Source organism: Anopheles aquasalis, chromosome X, assembly GCF_943734665.1.
Source record: "Anopheles aquasalis chromosome X, idAnoAquaMG_Q_19, whole genome shotgun sequence".
In the NCBI taxonomy this organism is placed as follows: Eukaryota; Metazoa; Arthropoda; class Insecta; order Diptera; family Culicidae; genus Anopheles; species Anopheles aquasalis.
The window spans coordinates 3,626,901-3,647,942 of NC_064876.1; the positions used below are offsets into that span (position 1 = coordinate 3,626,901).

The 21,042-nt window shown below is 51.1% G+C and overlaps 3 protein-coding genes across 8 annotated transcripts in view; 1 reads left to right on the forward strand and 2 right to left on the reverse strand.

Annotated features, from left to right (window-relative positions):
- Window positions 1-21,042, forward strand: part of LOC126569856 (protein gone early) — a 56,154-nt gene that overhangs the window by 29,338 nt on the left and 5,774 nt on the right. For all 6 annotated transcript variants that reach the window (XM_050227247.1, XM_050227271.1, XM_050227287.1 and 3 more), the window contains one exon: window positions 20,965-21,042. This exon is cut by the window's right edge and continues 131 nt beyond it. In XM_050227247.1, the coding sequence (XP_050083204.1) occupies window positions 20,965-21,042 (78 nt within the window). The remainder of the gene's footprint in view (window positions 1-20,964) is intronic.
- LOC126569914 (fibroin heavy chain-like) lies at window positions 492-2,254 on the reverse strand. Its single transcript, XM_050227323.1, has 2 exons — window positions 2,114-2,254; window positions 492-1,739 (listed from the first exon to the last, which is right to left on the reverse strand). The coding sequence occupies exons 1-2, from the start codon at window positions 2,126-2,128 to the stop codon at window positions 612-614; spliced, it is 1,143 nt and encodes a 380-aa protein (XP_050083280.1). The 5' UTR covers window positions 2,129-2,254; the 3' UTR covers window positions 492-611.
- LOC126569905 (fibroin heavy chain-like) lies at window positions 12,295-13,674 on the reverse strand. Its single transcript, XM_050227309.1, has 2 exons — window positions 13,660-13,674; window positions 12,295-13,512 (listed from the first exon to the last, which is right to left on the reverse strand). Exons 1-2 carry the CDS (start codon window positions 13,672-13,674, stop codon window positions 12,295-12,297), a joined length of 1,233 nt encoding a protein of 410 aa, XP_050083266.1.

Sequence of the window (21,042 nt, forward strand, 5' to 3'; positions counted from 1 at the left end):
AATGGCGAATGATGTAATTAGCGTGTCTTTCGTGGCTGGGATATGCGTGGTGAACCAAAGGGAGAGTCCGACGCCACCGCCACCGCCACCGTCACCGTCGCCGGATTTCCAAATGTTCGGTATCGGATTGTTTCGTCGAATGGCTCGAACCTGTCAAACCAGTTTGGACAGCGTTTGTTTACGCCAGCCCTTCCCCGCCGGCGCCGGCGGGGGTCGGGCCGGATGACCGTAGGCCCAAGGTCAAGATGAGCGGCGGCGGCGGGCAAGCTCTCGCTGATGGGACCTGTTGATCTACATCTTCTGGCGGTGTTCGAGGGTGCGGTTAGGTTTACCTTGCGACACTTGGTTGAAAGCGAGAGGAAGGGTGGTGCAGCGATAGGGAGAGGGTTCGATGATTTCGGGGGCGGGGGGCGGGGGGGAGTTCGTCTTTTTTTGCCGTTTTATTTGCATCCTCTTCCTACATTGTCCGATACAATTGTTTGTTTGGGGGCAACAGTTTTATGGGGGGGGCTGTGCAATTGCTTGCAGCAGTTGAGTTTGGTTGAGGAGGCTTCCTCATCTTTGCGTGGCGTTTGTGCTGCGTCGTTCGTCTTCGGGCTGCACCTTAGTTTTTAGTACACGACCGTATCCTGCAGGTCGTTCGCGGCGGTACCGACCACCGAGGTGGCAGTGGCGGCGGCGGCGTTGGCGGTAGCACTTGCACCACCCACACCACTGGCAAACTCTCCTGCACCGGCACCCGAGAGGGCATCCGAGCGGACCTCGTACTGACCGTAGGAACCGGCCAGGCTGGCGGTGTTCGCGCTTGCACCGGCACCGGACAGTGTGCCGGCACCACCGAACCCTAGTGGACCACCGAACGCACCGGAATCAGCGTACGACGCAGCACCGGCATCAGCGAACGACGCAGCACCGGCATCCGCACCAGCAAACGAGTTAGCCTGAGCGTTAGCGATGGCCTGGGCCGCATCCTTGCCCTGGTACTTGATGAAGTAAACCTCCGGCTTGCCGGACGAGAAGCTGCTGGCATCGGCGACGGCACCAGCGTTCGCCTGGGCCGGTTTGTTAACGAGCACGTACACGATGGTCTTCTCCTCGGTCTGGCTGGCAGCACGGGACGCCGCACCGGCGTTGGCGCTCACCGTCGGTGCCTTGATGAAGATCACCTTGTAGTGCTTGCGGGGCGTGATGGTCAGCGAATCGGCCTCAGCCGCTGCCTGTGGCTCCTCCGGTGCGGCATGGTAGTAGAAGTGCTTCTGGATCACCGGGGCAGCATAGCGGACGTTGGTCTTGGCGGCGGCGGCAGCCGTCGCCGTGGCCGACGCACCAGCACTGGCACCCGAGAACGCACCACCGAAACCGCCGAACCGGGTATCGGTGGCACCGGCCGAAGCACCGGCCGATGCGCCAGCCCGCAGTCCCGCCTCATAGCCTGCCTGGTAGTCCGCGTTGGATCGACCGAACGCACCGGTGGCCGCAGCACCACCACCGTAAGCGGTGGCACCAGCCGACGCACCCGCTGCCGCACTGGCACCGCCGAAACCGGAGCGCGCGAGCTCCGAGTCTGTGGCACCGGCACCGGCACCGGCCACGGTATCCTGGAAGAGGGTCGGGGCGTAATCCAGCGATACCACCGACTGTTGGCCGACGTCGTAGCTGCTGCTCGCACGGGCTTCCGCTGCCTGGCGCAGCTTCAGTCCAATGTCGGCCGCTGCCAGGGCCAGGCAGGCGGCGAAAACCTACGCACCAAAAAAAAAAAGGGGAACGAAAGGCAAAGGAGCAGCGCGGTGGCATGTTAGTTATCTGTGCGGGGAACATCGTTGGCTGGCTGGGCGGGAAGGTGGGATCCGTGTCGCTTCCGTGTCCCCCGGTGTCGGCGTTTGAAGGTTTTTTTTTTCTTATTTTTTTTTTTTCTATTTGATTGATGAACTTTGCGCTACCGGCAGCGCATTTGATTGCTGGATATAGCGAGGATCGTCGCTCGCTCTCTCTCTCTCTCTCTCTCTCTCTCTCTCTCTTTCTGTGTTCCTCCCCTTAATCCATAAATCACGCCGCCAGCCAGTCAGACGTTGTATTTCGCAATCGAGAGCGGTAGAGCGCTGTTTCAACTTACCACAAAGCTACGCATCGTCGTTTTTTTTTTTTTTTTTTTTTTTTTTTTTTGGAAGCTGAACGGTGTTTCGGGGCTAGCGGGCTTGCTGGTTGTGTTGCGTGGTTTGTTAACCTCTGGCACAGGTGGCACAAACAAACTCCTCGAGGAGAAGCTCTCCTGTGGCTGCTCTAGCGCGAGGATCGAACTGAACTGAAGATGGAGCAGAACTTTCGCTTTTTTATATAGCTCCCTACCACCCCTGGCCCAGGTGGGGGGGGCCGGGTGGGCCGGGCCGATCGACGGTCGGCGCGAAGCGGATTCTATGCGTTCCTAGCGATCCACCACCACCACCGCACCAACACCCCGCCCATCATCCGCTACACGGCTTGAAAATGCAGACTATCCTGGGCCTTCTAGAGGCATTTCCAGCAAGAGAGAAGACGGATGGAAGGGGGAAACGGGCGGGGCGGGCGGGGCGGGCGGGCGCATCCTCCAATGGAATGGGGTGCGGTTCGAAGGAGGGCCGGGCCGGCCCCGCCTGCCTCCTTTCCCCCCCCCCCCCCCCTCCGCCCTTGTGACAGCGAAATTCGATTGCCCGAAAAACTATGCAAATAGTATCGGGTGCCATCGCGCGTCGGTCGATCGGTTGCCCTTTTGCGCGTGTGTTGGTTGGTAGTGGTCGGTATGGGTATGCGGTGGTGATGCCAGCGGGGTGTGCGCCGTGCGTCGTGCTTGGAGACAATGATTTCAAATCACTCGCTGACGATCGCCCGGACACACGAATAAAAACCCGTCCGGCTTGAGGTGGAGCCAGGCTAACCACAAACGATGAAGGTCCCGCACCATCTCGGCACCACCACCGCCACCACCGCTAGCAGCACCAGTAACACAGGTGTTGTGATCTGATGCGCGCAGCATCATCCGTAAGCACCTTTATCATCAGCATCATCATCATCATCATCATCATGATCATGGTGCGGCAGCTATTGAGCGACGACAGTGAAGTGGACGTTATCGATGAGCAATCGACCGAAAAACAGCAATAACCGGGCGGGCAGCGGATGCAGTTTTGTACTCGCGCTGTTACATTAGCCGCAAACGATCGCGAGAGAAGCGCACAACAGACAAACAGGGGTGGTGGTATTCGGTGGTCGGTTCTGGGTGGGCGTCTGGCGTGCGTAAAAGCATATCGCGAGCAGTAGTATTTCAGTAGGGGCTCTGGCTTGGGCTGTAATTTTGAAGCCATTCGAAGACTTCTTAGTACAAAGCAGCGATGCTCAAGGGGGGGACTTCGGTATTTTCGGGCCAAAAAGTGGCCCGTTTTTGACGATTTTTTGTGACGTAACTATTCAACTTTATGTTTTCAAGTAAATGGCATACTAAGCTACACTTTTTGAAGAATATTTGGTATAGTGTTGAGCAACATTCATTGGCAAACTATTCCATGGCATCCAATTTTGGTAGGCGTGTCGTCGCAAAGGTACTTTTTTTCCGGTGCCCATCGTAGCGACATGACGGGTCATCTGAAATATAAAAAACGATATTCGTTGGAAAGATTACAAGTTTACCACGGTAGCCCCAGTTCGAGTTTTTGTTGATATTCTAATTTTTCGATTTTTGGCAGATTTTTGAAGTTGAGCAATGTGATGCGCTTTGCGATTCTGCCAAAAAGAAAACGAGCTTTACATAATTGTTAAAAAAAAAAAGTATCAACAATTTTAATGATATCTCGACGGGGCTACCTAGTAAAAAGTGTACAGATTGTGTGTTAAAAGTTTCAAATCGATCGGCACAGTAGTTTTGAGGAAACGCCCTTCAAAGTAGCGAGCTGCATGGAACTTTTGTATGAAAGGCGAATTTTCAAAAATCTATAACTTTGTCAGTTTCACTTCGAATGATCCGAAACTTTTACACAATACTCTTGAAAGGATTAGCATTCGGGGGGAAAAATGTCCTTAAACTGGTGGTTCACTCAAACCCCGCGATGTGGATAAGGTGCCGATGACGTCGCCTTTTTAGCATCGATAGCGCGAATGCTGTGGACTCCTTCACCATCGCCACCAGTGGGTAATTTGATCTACTAAGGCATTTCCATTTTCGGCCTCCCAGAACGACATTTCGGATAACCCTGAAAGACAAATATTGGTTTGTTTTGTTGTTGGCACAGCGGTAGCAGCAGTAGTAGCAGCGGCAGCAGCAGCAGCTGCTGCTGCTGCTGCTGCCGCTGCTGCAGCAGCAATCTGCCGCGCTCCCCGCGACTGGACTGGTTTGACACCCTTCCCCTTTGGTGTCTTCTTCGTTTCGTTTTTTTTGTTTGTAAATTTGACGCTTTTATCCTCATTAATGTCAGACGAACGCACGATATCATCATCAGCCGATCGATCTATCCTTCTGATGAGAAGACAAACAACACAGTGGGCGGGCGGGCGGGCGGGCGGCGCGAGGGATTTGCTCTTTGACATTTGCATTAATCGCGGAACCATTTAGAGAGCCCAGAATTGATCTCGTTCCGTTGTGCTATGCGTGAAGCAACCTAGGCTAGGAAAGGGAAGATAACAGCAGAGCGAGCGCGGAGGCTGCCACAAAAGGATCTGTAAGAGTATCTGTTTTCTGTGTGCATTGGCGGATGCTTCGGAGAGTTCTCGATTTGGGGATTTTTCTTTTTGTTTGTTTGTTTGAATGGGTTTTTATTGACGGTTTTTTGTGTGTGCTCTTTATAATACAAAATTGGCTTCTTCGTTTCCCTACGCTTTGCAATGCGACATATGCCCGCCATAGCAAATCGTACTGGCTAAGACACCTATCGTCGTCGTTTGAACAACCGTTTGCCTACATTCGCTAAACACCTTAAGATAGTTGGTCGTTGTTCGTTGAACGATTCTTAAAGAAATATAAATCTAATCTACTTTGTAGTTGTATCGCGACCGATCGCGATCGCCGCTAGGTAGAACGCACGATCGTTGACTTCTCGAAGTGAAGAGACGTCCCGAACGAGGGGGACACGGGAAGATGCGTAAGGTACATGTTACTTGTGCGTGCGGGTACGCAAATGCTACGTATTTCGCGAGTGACTCCAGCTGTGTCCGGGGTTCGTTTACGTTTTAATGGAAAATTGCTTCTCTCATACCGCGTGCGCTGAATTGATTCACCCTCTTAGGGCTTCTTAGTAGACGACTGTTGGGACATCAGCACCAAAGCCACCGAGACCAGTGTTGCCATTGAAGCCAGCTCCAGCAGCGCTAGATGCATCTGCGAAGGCACCGTTGTTACCAGCCGATGCACCAGCGTTGGCATCAGCTGCCGAAAATCCTCCAGCACCACCAGCACCGAATCCTCCAGCACCACCAGCACCGAATGCTCCAGCACCACCGGCTCCGAATCCACCAGCTCCACCAGCTCGACCTGCACCGAATCCACCGGCACCTGCAGCGGCATTTGCGTTGGCGCTCGCTCCAGAGAACCCGCTACCATCAGCAAAACCACCAGCTCCCGAGGTAGCGCTGGCACCAGCCTTAGCGGCCGCCTGTCCTTGGTACTTGATGAAGTAAACCTCCGGCTTGCCGGACGAGAAGCTGCTAGCATCGGCGACGGCTCCAGCCTGGGCCTTTGCCGGTTTGTTGACAAGCACGTAGACGATGGTCTTCTCCTCGGTCTGGCTGGCAGAACGAGATGAAGCTCCCGAGTTGGCGCTGGCCGACGGTGCCTTGATGAAGATGACCTTGTAGTGCTTGCGGGGCGTGATGGTCAGCGTGTCGGCCTCAGCGTTAGCGGTGGCCGATTCAGGAGCGGCATGGTAGTAGAAGTGCTTCTGGACGACCGCGGGACGGTAGTTGATCTGGGTCTTTGCAGCAGCCGTGGCCGAAGCACCAGCACCAGCACCAGCACCACCAAATCCACCACCAAATCCACCACCAAATCCGCCACGGCTACCTAGGGCTCCAGCAGCAGCTCCAGCGGAAGCGCCAGCTCCAGCTCCCGCGGATCCACTAGCTCCAGCACGGAGTCCAGCCTGGTATCCGGCCTGGAAGTCAGCAGACGAGCCACCGGCTGCCGATGCGCCGGCTGAAGCACCGGCCGATGCTCCGGACGAAGCTCCTCCAAATCCGCTACGGGCGCCAGCATTAGCATTGGCGGCAGCTCCACCAACAGTGTCCTGGAACAAGGTCGGGGCATAGTCGAGCGACACTGGTTGTTCGGCACCGGCGAAGCTCCTTGCGTCAGCGCCGGCCGAGGATCCAAATCCCAGCTGAGGACTGGCCGAAGCGACTGCCAAATAAACGGCGAGAATCTAGGATAAGAAAAGAATGATCAGAATAACTTGGAAGTTGTGCGTGCAAGTTGACACTTTAGGTCATTACAAAAAAACAGAATCGAGAATTCAATTGACTATTGAAGTATTTCTAGGACTCGAACAACGATTGCTGGTTGATTGTAGAATATCCTTTCTTCGCAAGATGAGTTGATTGTTGAAAACTTCCTGACACTACAAGAAACTTACCACAAATCCGCGCATTCTTGTGGATACTGAAGATACTCGGTAGTAGAACAGTTCGACTGCTGTACGTCTAGACTTCTCGAAACAGTAGCTTTCGAGTGGGTACTGCTTTGTTCGAACGAGCAAGTTGAACTGAAGATGGAAAAGAACTTTCGCTTTTTATATACCAAGTCCTCCCCGGCGGCCAGGCCATCTTCATCCAGTTTTATTTTTTTATCTCGCTCGGTCGTTTCGCCGTTTTCGGCGCTACGCATTGCTGATCTAAGGTTTATAGCTCTTTTCAAAGTATTTTGCATATTTGCAGCTTTTGCAGATGCATCAGCCTCCCCGTCCTATCGCTGAATAGACAACGCTGGATGGAGCGCCGCGGTGAATGTGAACGTATACGGATCACTTTGAGCGATCAGTTATCGTTTTTGCTCCTCTAATTGATGCAAATATATTTTGAAAACCAGTTTTGCCTAAAGAATCGTAGCAACTCAGTTGCTAGTTCGCCAAGTTCGTTTAGGCATTTCTTCATTGTTTTTCTAATGGGGTGAAATTGCGTAAGTCCTAAGGTGTTACATTTTTTACTATTTCAATGTCACGCCAAACACTGGGTATAGACAAACCAGTAGCACTGCCGACTGCTGTTAAGGATGCTGGTGGTCATCAATCGATTTAATCAGTTGCTAATACTTCTCTGTAATAATCATCTAATAATTAAATTTATTCGATGAAGCAGCGAATTCGAAAATTGCAGCAATGGATGTGCACAATGTTTAAGAATGTCCCTGAATTTCAGTTACACATTTCACATTTCTTTTTTTTATTTTTCAATTGTATTGCCCTATTTATAAACGGATTGTTTTCGTGAAACGACTATTTATTAAAGTGGACCTGTGGAATAATTTTATCCTTTATTTCTGGGCATTGCTCGATACAATAGAGAGCTAGTAAATGAAAACAGAATACTTGATGTATTCGATAAATGATCAACATTAAAGATTCACTCTTTGTCATTATCAACCAATTAATTGGAAAGAATGGTGTCGATTGATCCACATTATTTGATTGATTTTAATTTGTAGTCCCCAGGGCAAGTGGTTCGTGCTACATCCGGAACCTGTTTGCCAGTGTTTGTGTCGCGGTTTCTATGGGATCATGGACGAAACACTAACTCTTACGATTGCAATCTTTATAGTATTTATTGCGGAATTTTAACAAGTGTTGCCCCTTGACATTTGGATGAGAGGTTGGCGAGCCTTTACTCCCCGAGTTTCTTGCCTAATGTTGGTCAACGTCTCGCTTGAGAGCAACATGGTGAACTCCACAGAAGACTTCCAGGTAGACAAGAGTGGCTTGCGAGGCTTGCCACTTGATGATAGAACCGATGTTCGTATCAGGTTGGAAGTCTCACGCATCATTCGGTCAGAATATATTTCAGCAAATCCAATGCGATTTGCCAAACAAATGCTAGAGCTGCTCATTGGTCTTCGATTTGATTGATTTTCATGAGATCGCTTTCAAATCGCTTGCATAAGTCTCTTCCATTTGTAAAAATCAGATTCTCCAGCATCCCTGCCTGGAATGTACGAACAAAACAAATTAACAAGTCGATTCCTTGATAATTTTTTTTGTTGAAATGATTTTATTTATTTTTGTCGTGTTATGGTTTTGTTATTTTGTGTTCGTATGTGTATTTACGTGCGTATGTGTTTGTGTATATGTGAGAGAGAATTGCTTCTTATTCTACAAAGTTGACTTCTGTGCTCATTCACTGCCCACTGCGAGATATGCGCGCCATAGCAAATCGCACTGGCTAAGACACCTATCGTCGTCGTTTGAACAATCGTTTGCCTACATTCGCTAAACACCTTAAGATAGTTGGTCGTTGTTCGTTGAACGATTCTTAAAGAAATATAAATCTAATCTACTTTGTAGTTGTATCGCGACCGATTGCGATCGCCGCTTGTAGAACGCACGATCGTTGACTTCTCGAAGTGAAAAGACGTCCCGAACGAGGGGGACACGGGAAGTTGCGTAAGGTACATGTTACTTGTGCGTGCGGTACGCAAATGCTACGTATTTCGCGAGTGACTCCAGCTGTGTCCGGGGTTCGTTTACGTTTTAATGGAAAATTGCTTCTCTCATACCGCGTGCGCTGAATTGATTCACCCTCTTAGGGCTTCTTAGTAGACGACTGTTGGGACATCAGCACCAAAGCCACCGAGACCAGTGTTGCCATTGAAGCCAGCTCCAGCAGCGCTAGATGCATCTGCGAAGGCACCGTTGTTACCAGCCGATGCACCAGCGTTGGCATCAGCTGCCGAAAATCCTCCAGCACCACCAGCACCGAATGCTCCAGCACCACCGGCTCCGAATCCACCAGCTCCACCAGCTCGACCTGCACCGAATCCACCGGCACCTGCAGCGGCATTTGCGTTGGCGCTCGCTCCAGAGAACCCGCTACCATCAGCAAAACCACCAGCTCCCGAGGTAGCGCTGGCACCAGCCTTAGCGGCCGCCTGTCCTTGGTACTTGATGAAGTAAACCTCCGGCTTGCCGGACGAGAAGCTGCTAGCATCGGCGACGGCTCCAGCCTGGGCCTTTGCCGGTTTGTTGACAAGCACGTAGACGATGGTCTTCTCCTCGGTCTGGCTGGCAGAACGAGATGAAGCTCCCGAGTTGGCGCTGGCCGACGGTGCCTTGATGAAGATGACCTTGTAGTGCTTGCGGGGCGTGATGGTCAGCGTGTCGGCCTCAGCGTTAGCGGTGGCCGATTCAGGAGCGGCATGGTAGTAGAAGTGCTTCTGAACGACCGCGGGACGGTAGTTGATCTGGGTCTTTGCAGCAGCCGTGGCCGAAGCACCAGCACCAGCACCAGCACCACCAAATCCACCACCAAATCCACCACTAAATCCACCACCAAATCCGCCACGGCTACCTAGGGCTCCAGCAGCAGCTCCAGCGGAAGCGCCAGCTCCAGCTCCCGCGGATCCACTAGCTCCAGCACGGAGTCCAGCCTGGTATCCGGCCTGGAAGTCAGCAGACGAGCCACCGGCTGCCGATGCGCCGGCTGAAGCACCGGCCGATGCTCCGGACGAAGCTCCTCCAAATCCGCTACGGGCGCCAGCATTAGCATTGGCGGCAGCTCCACCAACAGTGTCCTGCAACAAGGTCGGGGCATAGTCGAGCGACACTGGTTGTTCGGCACCGGCGAAGCTCCTTGCGTCAGCGCCGGCCGAGGATCCAAATCCCAGCTGAGGACTGGCCGAAGCGACTGCCAAATAAACGGCGAGAATCTAGGATAAGAAAAGAATGATCAGAATAACTTGGAAGTTGTGCGTGCAAGTTGACACTTTAGGTCATTACAAAAAACAGAATCGAGAATTCAATTGACTATTGAAGTATTTCTAGGACTCGAACAACGATTGCTGGTTGATTGTAGAATATCCTTTCTTCGCAAGATGAGTTGATTGTTGAAAACTTCCTGACACTACAAGAAACTTACCACAAATCCGCGCATTCTTGTGGATACTGAAGATACTCGGTAGTAGAACAGTTCGACTGCTGTACGTCTAGACTTCTCGAAACAGTAGCTTTCGAGTGGGTACTGCTTTGTTCGAACGAGCAAGTTGAACTGAAGATGGAAAAGAACTTTCGCTTTTTATATACCAAGTCCTCCCCGGCGGCCAGGCCATCTTCATCCAGTTTAATTTTTTTATCTCGCTCGGTCGTTTCGCCGTTTTCGGCGCTACGCATTGCTGATAGAAGATATTTTGCATATTTGCAGCCTTTGGCGATGCATCGTCGAACTGAGCGCGCCTTGATTGACGAGTCGTGGCACTGAAATCGCACCTTTAGTGTTCCGATGTGTCCTCGTTTGTTGAGCTGTTTCTTCATTGTATTTTTATTCAGTGAAATGGCTTGTGATGTTAGGTGTTCCAGTTTTTTTTTTCAGAGCCGAGCGTTTACGCGGGCTACCGAGCGACAGCAGGAATGATCGCCTTTGCCAATGATGCTGGTGATCATTAATCGCTTTTAACCAGATTGGCTGGCAGGATTAACAGCATGATGTTATTTTGATGAGCTGTTTTTTTTTAAATAGTATTTATTAACTTGACTGCCCGCTTGCTCATTTGGTGGACATTTATAATAAAGTTAGATTGTATTCATCTGATATAAGCAAATGATTCAGCGAATTCGAAAATTGCAGCAATGGATGCTCACAATGATTAAGAATGTCCCTGAATTTCAGATACACATTTCATATTTCCCTTTTTTTTATTTTTCAAATTGTATTTCCATATTAATAAACGAATTGTTTTCGGGAAACGACTATTTATTAAAGTGGACCTGTGGAATAATTTTATCCTTTATTTCTGGGCATTGCTCGATACAATAGAGAGCTAGTAAATGAAAACAGAATACTTGATGTATTCGATAAATGATCAACATTAAAGATTCACTCTTTGTCATTATCAACCAATTAATTGGAAAGAATGGTGTCGATTGATCCACATTATTTGATTGATTTTAATTTGTAGTCCCCAGGGCAAGTGGTTCGTGCTACATCCGGAACCTGTTTGCCAGTGTTTGTGTCGCGGTTTCTATGGGATCATGGACGAAACACTAACTCTTACGATTGCAATCTTTATAGTATTTATTGCGGAATTTTAACAAGTGTTGCCCCTTGACATTTGGATGAGAGGTTGGCGAGCCTTTGCTCCTCGAGTTTCTTGCCTAATGTTGGTTAACGTCTCGCTTGAGAGCAACATGGTGAACTCCACAGAAGACTTCCAGGTAGACAAGAGTGGCTTGCGAGGCTTGCCACTTGATGATAGAACCGATGTTCGTATCAGGTTGGAAGTCTCACGCATCATTCGGTCAGAATATATTTCAGCAAATCCAATGCGATTTGCCAAACAAATGCTAGAGCTGCTCATTGGTCTTCGATTTGATTGTTTTTCATGAGATCGCTTTCAAATCGCTTGCATAAGTCTCTTCCATTTGTAAAAATCCGATTCTCCAGCATCCCTGCTTGGAATGTACGAACAAAACATATTAACGAGTCGATTCCTTGATATTTTTTTTTTTTGTTGAAATGATTTTATTTATTTTTGTCGTGTTATGGTTTTGTTTTTTTTTTTTTTGTGTTCGTATGTGTATTTACGTGCGTATGTGTTTGTGTATATGTGAGAGAGAATTGCTTCTTATTCTACAAAGTTGACTTCTTCTTTTGCTTACACTTATCGGGCGATCGTTTCATGAGCGTGTTCTGTGCTCATTCACTGCCCACTGCGAGATATGCGCGCCATAGCAAATCGCACTGGCTAAGACACCTATCGTCGTCGTTTGAACAACCGTTTGCCTACATTCGCTAAACACCTTAAGATAGTTGGTCGTTGTGCGTTGGACGATTCTTAAAGAAATATAAATCTAATCTACTTTGTAGTTGTATCGCGACCGATCGCGATCGCCGCTTGGTAGAACGCACGATCGTTGACTTCTCGAAGTGAAGAGGCGTCCCGAACGAGGGGGACACGGGAAGATGCGTAAGGTACATGTTACTTGTGCGTGCGGGTACGCAAATGCTACGTATTTCGCGAGTGACTCCAGCTGGGTCCGTAAATCCGTGGTCCGTGGTCCGTGCTCCGTGTAGTTGACATCCGTGGTCGTGGCCGTTTGCGCAAAAGGATCGCTTTCCCGTATCCGTTCCTCCCGCTTAGTAGACGATGCTGCCGGCACCGGCAGCACCAACGGCGACACTATCGTACGAAGGCGTAACACCGAACCCGGCACCGGCACCGGCACCGGCGGTGGTAGCGGCAGTGTATCCGGCGGTGAATCCTGCGTTGTAACCGCTGCTGCCGGCCGATGCGCTCGACACACCCGACGAACGTACCGAACCGTAATCAACAAAGTCGAAACCATCGGCAGCCGACGCGCCAGCGCTGGCACCAGCGTTCGCGCTCGCTCCCGAGAAGCCAGCGCCCGCTCCACCGAAACCTCCAGCGCCACCAGCACCGAAGGCACCGGCATCAGCGAACGAACCGGCACCGGCGCCGGCATCAGCGAACGAACCGGCCCCAGCGCCAGCCCCTGCACCAGCAAACGAGTTAGCCTGAGCGTTAGCGATGGCCTGGGCCGCATCCTTGCCCTGGTACTTGATGAAGTAAACCTCCGGCTTGCCGGACGAGAAGCTGCTGGCATCCGCGTAAGCACCAGCCTTGGCCTGGGACGGTTTGTTGACGAGCACGTACACGATAGTCTTCTCCTCGGTCTTGCTGGCAGCACGGGACGCAGCACCGGCGTTGGCGCTCACCGTCGGTGCCTTGATGAAGATCACCTTGTAGTGCTTGCGGGGCGTGATGGTCAGCGAATCGGCCTCAGCCGCTGCCTGTGGCTCCTCCGGTGCGGCATGGTAGTAGAAGTGCTTCTGGATCACCGGGGCAGCATAGCGGACGTTGGTCTTGGCGGCGGCAGCCGTCGCCGTGGCCGACGCACCACCGAAGCTCGAACCGAATCCACCGGCCGACGCTCCCGAGAAGGCACCGGACGAGGCACCACCGAACGAGGAACCTCCGCCGAACCGGGCACCGGTCGAGAATCCGCCAGCTCCGGCCGACGCACCCGCTGCCGATGCACCGGACGATGCAGCGGCACGCAGTCCCGCGGCATAACCGGCCTGGTAGTCAGCACCGGACGCAGCACCACCGAACGCGCCGGACGCAGCACCACCGAAGCCAGCGGAACGGCCACTAGCGCTAGCACCGGCCGAGGCACCGGCACCGGCCACGGTATCCTGGTAGATGGTCGGGGCGTAATCCAGCGACACCGACTGCTGGCCGACGTCGTAGCTGCTGCTCGCACCGGATGCAGCCGCCTGGCGCAGCTTCAGTCCAATGTCGGCCGACGCCACGGCCAGACAGGCGGCGAAAATCTGTAACAAATCAAACACGGCGGAACACCGGAGCAACCGGAAACCATCAGTAACAGGAACAGCAGCAGCAGCAGCAGCAGCAGGATTGATTGATTGATTGAGCGTGGTGGCACCGGTTGATCGGAGGAGAAGGACTGGTGTACTTACCACGAATCCACGCATAGCTCTCGGCTCCGCTCGGCTCGGCTGCTGCTTGCAAGTTGGTCACTAGAATAGGCTTACGGGCCCGGCTCAGGAAGCTGCTGCTGTGGTAGTTTTTGTGTGTTGTGTTTTCCCCCCAGAGAGAGAGAGAGAGAGAGAGAGGACTTGTCCGTGTCGCGGTGGCAAACTGAACTGACGATGGAACAGAACTTTCGCTTTTTATATAGCTCCGGGTGTCTGGGGGTTTTTTTTTTGGTTTTTTTTTTTTTTGGTGTGTGCCCAAGCGGCGGCGGCGACGCCCTCATCTCATGTCGGTCGGTGTGTTCGGGTCGGTCTTCGGGCGAGTTGTTTCTTGTGTGCAGAATTTTCCAGCCTGCGGCTTTCTTCCCTTTGCCTTGCCCACATACACGCGCCTCGGCACAGGCGAGTGAAAGAGAGACCGATAGAGGAGTGAGAGGGGGTGGGGGGGGGGGGGGAAGGAGTGTTCCACGCCCTCCCGGTTTGCCGTTGCATCTCTGCGCGGCTGCAAACCGATCGGAAGGCGTATCGGCGATCGGAAGCTGTAGTAGATCAGCGGTGGTTTTCGGTGGTCAGTATTCGAGTGTGGCGGGTGGATGAGCTGTTTTGTTGGAAAAAAAGCAACAACAGCAGCAGCAGCAGCAGCAACAGAAGGAGAAGGGGAGAATCACTAATAATTTTTGGCCGTTTTTTTTTTAAGCATCACACATTCGGTTGCTGCTGCTGCTGCTGCTGCTGTTGTGCCCGGAGTGTGTTCCACCAGTCTATAACCCCACCCAAGCGTCGCCGCTTCTGCATCATCATCATCATCACCACCACCATCGTTAGCCTGTTTTTTTTTTTTGGGGCGAGATGTTTTTTTTTTATCGCCTGTCGGTTCTAAACAGCGGCGTATCAGTGGCAGTGGCCGACCGGCTCGGAACTGGGCGTGGATAGAGTGGTGGTCGTGGTCCACCAGGATGATGCCTCGCCTGAAATGATCAGGGTGTCGATGATTAACAAAAAAAAAAAGAAGAAACAAAAAAAAAAAAAGGTGGGGCGAAAGAGCGAAACGCGCAAGAACGCACGCGCCTCGCTTGCTTGCTCTGGCTGATCCAGCAGCAGAACCTGAATGAAGGATGGCCTGGGGAAGGGAGGGGGAAGCGGGGTATGCTAAATATTGTACTTCTCCCACCACACCCCATTCCGGCGATCGTTTGCGATCGATTTGGGGAGGAAGATTCACCATCCATACGGGCGGCCAGTCGTTCCCCTTCCCCCCACATAAACACACTCGTGCATGCACAAACGGACACTTTTGTTTTTTTGTTTTTTTTTTTTTTAACGAGACACCCAATCAGCGCAAGTGCTTTGACATTTTGGATTCTATTCCTTTTTGGGAAACATGCCTAGAAAACTGTGGAGAAATTGGGTGCTGGAGGGTGCTAAAGAAAGGGTGGAAGAACGAGAAGCAGAAAAGGAAACAAGAAAAAGAAAGAAGAAAAGAAGAGGATGTGAAACTGATAAGCAACAGAGTAGTAGATAAAAGAACAGAATAAAAAAAAAAAAAGATAAGGAATGGATAAGGAGAAAACACGCGAACAACAAAACGCACAGTCAATCTAGAGACAGATAAGGAATTTAAAAAAAAAGGAAGGAAGAAGAGCGCGAGCAGCAGAACTTGAACTAAAAATGATCTCCCCCGGTTTTTATGTGTTTTTTTTTCTCTCGCGATTTTCTTGTTCTGCTTTTCTTGTTTGTTTTGTTTTTTTTTTTGTAACTCAGGTATTAGCTCACCGTCCCCTCCCGACCGGGTTCGTTTTCAGTTTTCTAATCGTCGCTATCGTCGCGCCACCTGCGCGCCACGATGAGCCGAAAACGATGGGCGAGCAATAGCGTTCGTTCGTTCGTTCGTGTCGTTCTGGCGAGTGCTAGTTTGACCTTTCGATTCTTAAAAATAACCCCCCCGCTTGGCTCCTGTGTCAGCCCACCGCACTGTGTGCGGTGGGTTATGATTGGTCCTCAGCCCCCCCCACTAGGATAGTCGCGCAGGAAGCAGAACGGGGCAGCAACGAGGCGGGGTAGAGCAATGAATTATGCAAATCCTCCCCGCCTCGCTACTCTCCGGGAATCCGTGTGAGAAGGTGAAGGTGGTGAAGGCAGGGATAAAAAGGGGGTAGTGTGCGGCTAGGCATTGAATTTCAAATGTTGCCTTTCCTCCAGAAAAGGAACCGCAGCGCGCAGCGAAATGATTTCCAGTTGCGCTAGGGGCCTTGATATGATTCTTTTCCTTTTTTCTTTTTTTTTTTTTTTTGTTGGTTCTAGTCACCCCCCCCCCCCCCCCCCTTTCCCCTCCAGCCAGCTTCGCAGAGTCTGTAATGGGGCAAATGGTGGATTGCCTTGGGTGCGCGAGGCGGTGGTCACCGAAAAAAGGCCGCCGAAAATGCCAAAGTGATAGCGATTTGGTATAGAAAAAAAATCAAAAAAAAAACAAAAAAAAAGCCGTGAATGCGTTCGAGCGAGTGTGCATACCGAGTGGGATGCGCCCACCACCAGCACCACGAAGCAGGCAGCCAGCGGCTAAACATAGTTCGAGGTCGTCGCCAAAGTCTGGGTCTACAGAAATGGTGCGTCCTTCTTCCCCTTCTTTGTCGCCGTTGTCGTCAGTGATTGGAATCCGGATCAAATCTTCCTCGCATGTTGCCCAAAAACCGCAAAACACCGTGGTACAGCGCGCGTCCAACACCTCCGCCAGTTAATTGATGACAAAACACTCATTACGAGTGTCTGTGAATCAGTTAATCATACAGGCGGCGACCAAAGCACACGAACACACGGCGGACGACGACGCACTGTATTGACACTTGAGCGCGGAAAACACTTGAGCCATCACAGCTTGTGGTTTGTGGGCGCGCGAGTGTTCTTCGCTGGTGCTTGAACGGCCCCCCCAAAAAGGCCGAGCGCGTCCGTGTCCTGCTGCCTGCCGCTACACTGAAAAACCCCGTTTAGCACGTTCCCGGGCGAGAATAAGAAGAGCAGAAGGCCCAGGAAACGATTTTTCCGGAGGGCAGTTGCACTACAAATGATATATTAGAGGTGATCGTAATGCTTAGGAGCGAATGCCTTCCGATTTCCATCCGCCATTAATCGCCAAAGATTAGTAACCGGGAGAGGAGGGGCGCAAGGGTGCGATCCTAGGCCCCGAAGTTTATTCCGGGCTCAAAAGCAGCACGCGTCCTTTCGTCTCTTACTCGCTCGCTATTCTTTTCTTTTTTCACCCTTTTTTTCACGTTTTGTACTTATTTTCAATTGCATTGTCTGCTTTGTAATGTTCAACATTTTGTTGTGTTAGTTGGCACATGATTTTCTCTCTCTCTCTCTCTCTCTATCTCTATAGCGTCCCGAGGAACAACCGCTCAGTTGAGGGTATTGAAGAAATTTCGGACCATTTTTCTCGTGCCCGATAGAGCGTTGTCGTAGAGAAATATCTATTTCTCTTAAAGGGGGTGGCTACGGTATTTGATTTTAGTTTTGTGACACATGCTTTTGACAATTTTCCCTGAATACCTGAATCCTTTCAAGGACATTGTGTAAAAGTTTTGGATTAATTGAAGCAAAATTGACCAAGTTATAGACTTTATTAAATCCGCGTTTCATACAAAAGGCTCCATGCAACTCGCTACTTTGTGTCTGTTCCCATCGCACCGTCAAAACTACTAGATCGATTGATTTCAAATTTTAAACACATAATCTGTACACTCTTTGCCAGGTAGCCCCGTCAAGAATTCATGAAAATTGTTGATACTTTTTTTTTTTAAACAAAACACAAAGCATCACTTTTTCAACTTAAAAAATCTGCCAAAAAGCGAAAACTAGGAAATTCAACAAAAACTTGACGAGGCTGTCTAGATAAACTTATAATCTTTCAAACGAGTATCGATTTGTATTTCTCTGATAGTCCATCACGCAGCTACGATGAGCACCGTAAAAAATACCGCTTCGCACACGCACCTTCAGAAATGTGATGCCATGGATGAAGTTTTCATTAAATCTTCCCCAAAATTGCATTAAACATTCTTCAAAAGTTGTAGTTTAATATGCCAACCATTTGAAAGAATAAAGTAGAATGGTTGCGTCACAAAACATTCGTCAAAAATGATTCATGTTTTGGTAACAAATTACCGATTACGGTGCACGGTGCAACCGGATAAGTTGTTGGTGCTGGGCAGTGAGCATTAACCGTTTTAGCAAGGCTACAACAGCCCGTAGTAGACGCCTCCCCGTTTTATCCCATCCAACACACAATTCTATGAAACGCTGATTTTCAAAAATCTGTTTCTTTGTCAGTCTTTCCTCGATTGATCCAAAACTTTTACCCAAAGTTCTTGAAAGGATCAGCTTCCAGGGGAAAAAAAAATGTTCAAAACATGTGTCACAAAACAAAATTAAATACCGAGCCCCCCCCCCCCCTTTAATGGCTGACACATAAATCCTGAAAGCTCTTATCAAAGGTGAACGGAGACAGAATGTATATATTTATATATATATATATATATACACGTAAATAAATTTATACGTTTTGCGATAAGGTGTGTGCGGTCTCTGCAAAAGGAACACAGAACCTCCCAGCTGCTAATAGATGCCGTTTAAATTTAAACTTTCGAGGTAGCCGTCACGTAGAAGCAGCTTGGAGCCTTTGGCACTCTTAATGCCGAGAGAATTTCAGAACAGACTGGTCCAGAGGGTGTATGGAAGGGGGGGGGGGGGGGGCTGTTTCCCTGTTTTGGACAAACATCTCTCCTGCATTTGAAATTCATAAAACGATCGAGATCCACCTTCCCTCGGCGTGCTCGGCCGGTCATCGTTGCTGGGGGATCGTGTTCCCCGATCCGCTCCACCATCCTGGCAGAAGATCGCCATTCTTCTTCCCGGCCCGACAACAGGCTGCTGCTGCTGCTGCTGCTGCTGCTGTTGCTAATGGTCTCACCGATCCGGGGAGACAAACGACAAACCGTGGCTGGCGTTCTGCCAAAAATAACAAACGAAAAAAAAAAAAAACAAAAACGTCCAAAGCCCCAGGAACCGGTCCCAAACCAACCCCGATGGAGCATCCGCGCATCCGCGCAATCAAACCCGAAAAAAAAAAATGAAAGAAAGAAAAAGAAACACATACACAGAAGAAAAGAAAAAAAAAAGAGCGAAGAAAAACACACCAAAAACCGGACGCCTGCGTGCTGCGCGATCGTGCCTTGCTCTTGGGCCCGGCTAACCAAGTAGCTCCAATTCAGATCGCCACCAGTTCGACGCGACTCATCTTCATTTCGGATCCGGGCGCGGCCCACCCCCCCTCCCGGTGGTGGGGACAGTTGCAGCACCGTGCCACGGAGGGGGGGGGGGGTGCTGGGGGACCAGAACCAGTTAGCGTCGTTATCGCCGCGGCCGAAACCTGTTTTACCCTTGTTCATCCCTGGGCACCATCTTCGAAAAACGGAAAACCACCACCGAATCGTGCTCTCTCGTTGGTTGGGCAAGCGTTGTTTTTTTTTTTTTCCGCGGTTGGTCCGCGGCGGCTCCCAACGCTCACCCAGCGAGGTGTCCTGGACCCAGCCCGACCCCAGACACCCAGGCAGAAGGTCTAGGACCCCGGCTGATCCTGATCGGAATCAGAAAAGAAAAAAAAAAAAAAAAAAGAGTCAGATCTCAAGGGGCGCGCGCGCTCTGTCTCTGTGTACCGACAAGTACACCGCGCTCCGGCCGCCCTGACAGCGTAATTGATTACCGAAGAATGGGGAAAGCTTGGGAAGGGCTTTGGAGGCCGCAATGGCCGCGTTGCTCGGGTTGCCAAACGGCCGCTAATGGTTGCGGTGCGGTAAGCCACGCCACGCCACGCCACGCCACGCCACGCCACGCCACGCCACGCCGCTCCAGGTTGACGACGGTGTGGTTGCCCGATAAACTACGGTGATTCATGTGGAACACAAAAAAACCTCATCGGCAATTTGCCGATGAGCCGCAACTACGATTCGCCGAGAATTTTGAAGCCTTCTCGAAGGCTCTGCGGCGACGCGGGGCTAGAGCGGTTGCGCTAACCCTAACCTCTCCTAATCATCAGCACCATCATCATCATCATCAGCATCATCATCGGCAGCAGGCGAGGTGCAACACACCACACCACAGGTGGTGCGCTGTGTGCTGGACTAAACAAAACGACACTCTGATGATAATGACCTTAACTCGCTCTTCCTCCTCCTCCTCCTCCTCGTCGTTGTCGCAGCATCACAACACAAAACGCTCGCGCGCTCTTTGCTACAGATTACCATAGATTGCCGGTGATCGAGGCGAGGGTGAAAAAAATAACAAAAAAAAATCCGCCGGCTAGTGGCGTGATCCTTACTGCAGCAGCCAGCGCGCAGCGGCAATCCAACAAGTTAGCGCACCAAGGTCCCCCAAAAGATATACCGGTCGCGCAACGGTCGTGTGGTGCAACAGAGGGGGGGGGGCCGGGGGAGCCGGCCCAGAAACCGATACGACGGGGTCCCCCCGGTAGTGTCCAAGGCGACGCTGCCCAACAAATATGCGCCGCTATGCGCCCCGCGCGCCCATTCCCCGAAAGTGAGAACCACCACCACCGACGCGCCGATAAAAGCGTCTTTCCGCGTCGTGCGCTAATGGTTGGTTTTTTTTTTTTGTTTTTTTTTTCGTCGCTGTTCGGTGACCTTACGGGTTAAGGTCAGCCGCAGCCTGCGCGCTGCGACCTTTTGCGTCGTTTTTGGGGCCCGCGCATCAATTCCGGCCACGGTAACGGTGCTTCTGCTTCCTGGTTGGTTGGTTCTGACCTGACCCCTGACGGCTGATGGGGTTCGGTGATGATCGAGGATGAGAGGACCAAAACAATTATCCACCCTCTGTGAGGGGCACGGGGCGTGAACAACCCCGCCGAGGGGAGGGGGGGGGGGGGGAAGATTCGTCGCGGCTGTCAACTGACGAGCGCTGCCTGGAGCGCGCAAACACGTGTCGTCGTCGTCGTGTGATGATAGGTGATAGAGAGAGCGACATTAAAACACAGTAATAAATCATGGCCGACACGCTGGCGGCGGCTCCAGCGCCCCTCACGATGACAAATCGTCGTGTCGCTCGGTGGAAGAAAAGGGTGAAGCTGTAGGGAGGGAAGGAAGGAGTGAAGAGTCAATTAGCCCCCGGTTCGGGAGTGGTAGTGACCGACGCTCATTGTTTGTTTGCGGTGGCCATGACATTCCCAATCTGGTGGCGTTGTTGATCCCCGAAATGCCTAATCGATATACCACGAATTCACAGGTGGTTGGCGTATGATCGACCTGGACCGGCAGTACTGGGATCTGCGGGAAAATCTGCAGCTCGTGCAGCCCAAGTACG